The following is a 4,196-nucleotide window of genomic DNA, read 5'->3' on the forward strand; positions in this document are numbered from 1 at the left end:
AGTGCATGGTCTAGGCATGTGCCCCTTCACGGAGCTTTTCCACTGCCAGTTAGATGGTCTCAGAGGTGGTCCCAGCGCCTGTAATGTGTCATAATCTTAGCTGCCAGGGCAAAACAGCCTGAAAAATAAAATGAAGAAGAAGGGAGAAATCTAGGACAGACAGGCATAAAACACTTGAGCTACACATACATCCATTTCAGAGCTAAAACTCTCTCGTAAGCATGCCCACGGCATTCATGTTGCAGTCCTTGAGGAACGGAGGTGAGATTCCCTGGGGCCCGTGATTTTAAAACAGTTGTATTATTAATGCAACCAGGCCCAGGAGGTTTGTCTGGGTGAACCCCTTGAACGCTGGGAACATAAGTACCGGCTGACCTATTTCCCTCCTAACCTTCATGGAGAGGATCACAGGAAGACATTGTGCTTCCCCGATAGCGCTGCTTTATCCTGATCTTGGAGAGCTTTCATCGTGGCCAGATCCCTGCCAGTTGCCTGCTTCTGAAAAGCTCCAGGTTTAAGAGCTTCTTTCAAGCCTCTCCAAAAAGGGGATTATTTCATCCCTCCATGATGCGCGGTGTGAGCTCTTTGTTCCCTGTTTGTACAGCACCTAACACAGTCGGGTTGTCGCCTGTGACTGGGGTGCCCAGCTGCTGCGGTGACACAAATAGCAGTAGCCGATGCACCATCATTTATTCCAGGGGGTCACACGCTTCCCTTTGCACGTGGCAGCACCACTGAAGTAATGCAAATGGCAGGATGCAGGGTGGGATAAACATTTCAACAGTCTTCGTGCCAAAGACAGTTTGAGAAATGATGCTCAGGCCCCTGCATGTTTTGGAGAGGGTGCCCAGGGTCAGTATTAGAAAGCCCAGCTGGCACCTCCCTTGCAGGCCACATGCAACAGCTGCCTATGCCACGTGTGGCCACCTCATACCCGGAGCCTGATTTGGCCTCAGGAAGGAATTTTTTGCTTTCAGTCCAATTTGGCGAAGGCTGTGAAGATTTCAGCCTCTCTCTGTAGCAGGAGGCATTGCTCTCTTCACAGGATCTTCTGCCAAAGATGGTGGCAGGGCCCTGGTGGTGCCTTCATTTCCTGTCATCGTGGAGGATATTCTTGATTTGTGCTTTGTAGTCTGCAAGGGTTTGAAGTGGCACTTGTAGCAGAAAAGGTTTCCCGTGAGAGCAGGGGACTGGAGACCACGGCTCAGGGCACCCTTTCCAGGCCCACGTTCCTGCGGAGAAGAAAGCGCGCTGTATTTTCTTCCAGTTCCTTTCCATCTCACTCTTTTAAAAGGTTTGCCCAGTTGGACCAGTTTAATCCCATATGAATCAGAGTGCCACAGAAGCATTTGTCGATTCAGGGACTTCAAAGGCAGGAGCTGCATCGCTGCACCTTGCATTGACTATTCATTGCCTAAAAAGCACTGGAAAAGTAAATGCCCTATTGAGAGCAAAGGCCTAGGCTGTCTGTCTCATCTTCCACCTCCTTGTCCCACGTACCTCCTCTACAGCCTGCCCCGTGGGCCAGCTTCAAGTGGAGGGCTGAAAAACATTCTCACGTGTGACCCACAGCTGGAGAGTCAGGGCACTCGGCTACGTGGCAGGAAGCGCAGGTTGAAACGCCCGCTGGGGGAAGGGGCTAGCACCTGGGTCTCCTGCTCCCGGGCCAGTGCCCTAATCCCTGGGCCGTTGGGCTAGAAGGGGGAAGAGCCCCCCCACCTCCACCTGCAAGTGCCAGAAGCTGGTGTCACCAGGTAGACCCTGTCCCTTAGACACATTGAGTGGAACAGGAGTTAGCCAAGGCGCTTTGCAACACGCTGCCGGCTTTTCCTCAGCGGTGAGGCAGAAAGCAGGCTGCCTGCAGCTGCCCATCGCGTGGCTGGCATTTGCGTGGTCCTTTCTGTCAGCCCTGCTCCAGGGAAGCCATCGGGCATTTGCAGGCTGCTTTGCAATGCCGTGGTATGGAGCAGAGTGGCCTGGTCAGTCATTGTGCTGCCTTTGGGTTCAGATCGGAGGGGTGCTATACTTAGGGAGGTCCCAGCCCACTGGACTGTCGCTTCCTTGACTGTCCCCGCGCCACCCAGCCTGCTGCAACCTCTCCTTTCCCCTGGGAGCACTGGAGCGGGGTCCAGGCAATGCGAGACGCCAGTTGCTTGCAGAGGGGTGGGGGTGAGGGCAAGAGCGAGGTGCCCCGGCTCTGATCTCTGATGGTCAGTGCCTGTTTCCTTGGCAGGACCTGAGTGAATTAAACGCGACGGCAGTGAAGAGCCTCACCAACACGGTGACCGTGCAGAGCCTCAAAGCTGGCACCATCTACGTTTTCCAGGTGCGGGCACGTACCGTGGCAGGGTACGGTCGCTATAGCGGGAAGATGTACTTCCAAACCATGACTGAAGGTGAGACTCAGGCAGGCAGCTCCCTCTGCTTTCGGGGGGGACAGCGGGATCCAGGAGGCCAAAGTGATCCTTCTCTCCCCTGAGTAGTTGCAGGGCTGAGAGACAGGCTACTGTCCTGAAAGGGCTCAGCAGCAAAAGCAGGGGAGCTTTGATGCTCGAGGGGTGCTGCCTCCCCTGCTCTGATTGCCCATAGCCTGGGGTGAGGAATAAGCCTCCCTTTTTGTCCCAGCAGTATCCCTGGGTGCAAGTGGAGGGTGTAGGTTGCCCCCAGTCTTGTAACGAGCTCCCTCCCTCTCGTGTGTCAGCTGAGTATCAGACCAGCATCCAGGAGAAGCTTCCGCTCATCATCGGCTCCTCCGCGGCTGGGCTGGTGTTCCTCATCGCAGTGGTGGTCATCATTATAGTGTGCAACAGGTAGGTCCCCCAGGGGCGTGATACGCTGCCACCAGCGGGGTGGTTCGTAGCACACTCATCCTGGTAGCGAGGGGAACGTGGGATGTGGGGGGTATGGAGGACTGAGGGGGCTGCAGGATGGGGAGGCAGGGCAGTGGGGTGGGGATGGAGGGCACTGATGGAAGGAGGAGCGTGCATAGGGGCAGGGAGGGAGAAGGGGAAGCCATGGGGCAGAAAGTGACCTTGCGCGGGGCTGCCCCGGGCCAGCTCGTCCCTTCCCCACCCGCTCAGGGCTCCCTCTCATTCCAGAAGACGGGGTTTCGAGCGGGCTGACTCCGAGTACACCGACAAGCTGCAGCACTATACCAGTGGCCACAGTACGTACCGCGCACCCGCGCCTGGCCCAGGGGTCCGCTCGCTCTTCGGTGTGTGCTCTCATTCGCTCGTTCCTTGTGCAGTGTGGGAGGTGACGGGCCCTGCCAGGCTGCAAGCATCTGCGTTTAGGCCAGGGGGCCTTCCTCTGTTGGCTGCGGCTGGCAGAAACACCTCCGCTTTTCTCCTGTCTGCGCCCTTGGAGATCAAAGAGACTCCAGTCCCTGTCCAGCCGCCACGGGGGAGGGCTGGGGAGCATTCAGCTCAGTGGCATTTTTGGCTCTTGCACAGGTAGCCATTCAGTCCCGGGATGTGTGACCTGCATGCATACATGGTGATGTCTTTGCATATCTGGCCACAAGTCCCAGCCATCAGATGAAAAAGGGGGATCCTCGCCTGGTGTAGCTGTAGTAGCAGAGTGGCTCGAGCACTCACCCTGGGAGCCAGAGGTCCACCGCGCCTGGGACTTCCCTGCACAGTTTCTAACCCCAGCTGAGGCCCCATCCTGGCCCTTCTCTTGGCTGCCCAGGGAAGCAGTTTCCAAAGGAGCCTGCAGAAAGGCTTGGGGTAGTGCCTGACCTGTGTGGTGCTTAGAGAGACACAGGCTTAAACCCCTTCTGGGAAAGGAGAGCTTGAATCTGTGTTGTAGGAGACTGCTCTACCCATGAAGCCATCACAGCTAGAACAGGGGAGGTCCCTTCTCCTCCATCACATACTAGTTTCAGGCTGCCAAGCTTTTCACACCTTAGAGGCTGCTGTGAGACCATGAGGGTGCACCCATGTAGCCGGGCACGTATGTGGCTGGTGAGCAGCCTACCACGCGTGCTCAGTCTGTGCATGCAAAGTGGACACTTACATGTGTGTCCCTCTCCTCTGTAAACCCAGTCTTCTAGCCAAGGTGCAACCCTAACCCAGGATCGCCGCCGCAGCCACGAGGTTCACTGGTTGAAATTAGACTGTGTTTTAGAGCTCCACTCCCACTGCACTGTGGTATCCTCCAGAAACCCTCCCAAGCGCAGTGCGCCCCCGCTCCCC

The 4,196-nt window shown here is 56.6% G+C and overlaps 1 protein-coding gene across 4 annotated transcripts in view; it reads left to right on the top strand.

Annotated features, from left to right (window-relative positions):
- The window catches only part of EPHB2 (EPH receptor B2), a 98,749-nt gene that overhangs the window by 70,375 nt on the left and 24,178 nt on the right, over nucleotides 1–4,196 (top strand). The window contains exons 6-8 of one of the 4 annotated variants that reach the window (XM_019512041.1): nucleotides 2,234–2,396; nucleotides 2,702–2,810; nucleotides 3,099–3,214. In XM_019512041.1, the coding sequence (XP_019367586.1) occupies nucleotides 2,234–2,396; nucleotides 2,702–2,810; nucleotides 3,099–3,214 (388 nt within the window). The remainder of the gene's footprint in view (nucleotides 1–2,233; nucleotides 2,397–2,701; nucleotides 2,811–3,098; nucleotides 3,215–4,196) is intronic. The other 3 variants (XM_019512043.1, XM_019512042.1, XM_019512044.1) reach the window with 3 other exon arrangements.

This window comes from Gavialis gangeticus, unplaced genomic scaffold, assembly GCF_001723915.1.
Source record: "Gavialis gangeticus isolate Ggan-Ray unplaced genomic scaffold, GavGan_comp1, whole genome shotgun sequence".
Taxonomy (NCBI): domain Eukaryota; kingdom Metazoa; phylum Chordata; order Crocodylia; family Gavialidae; genus Gavialis; species Gavialis gangeticus.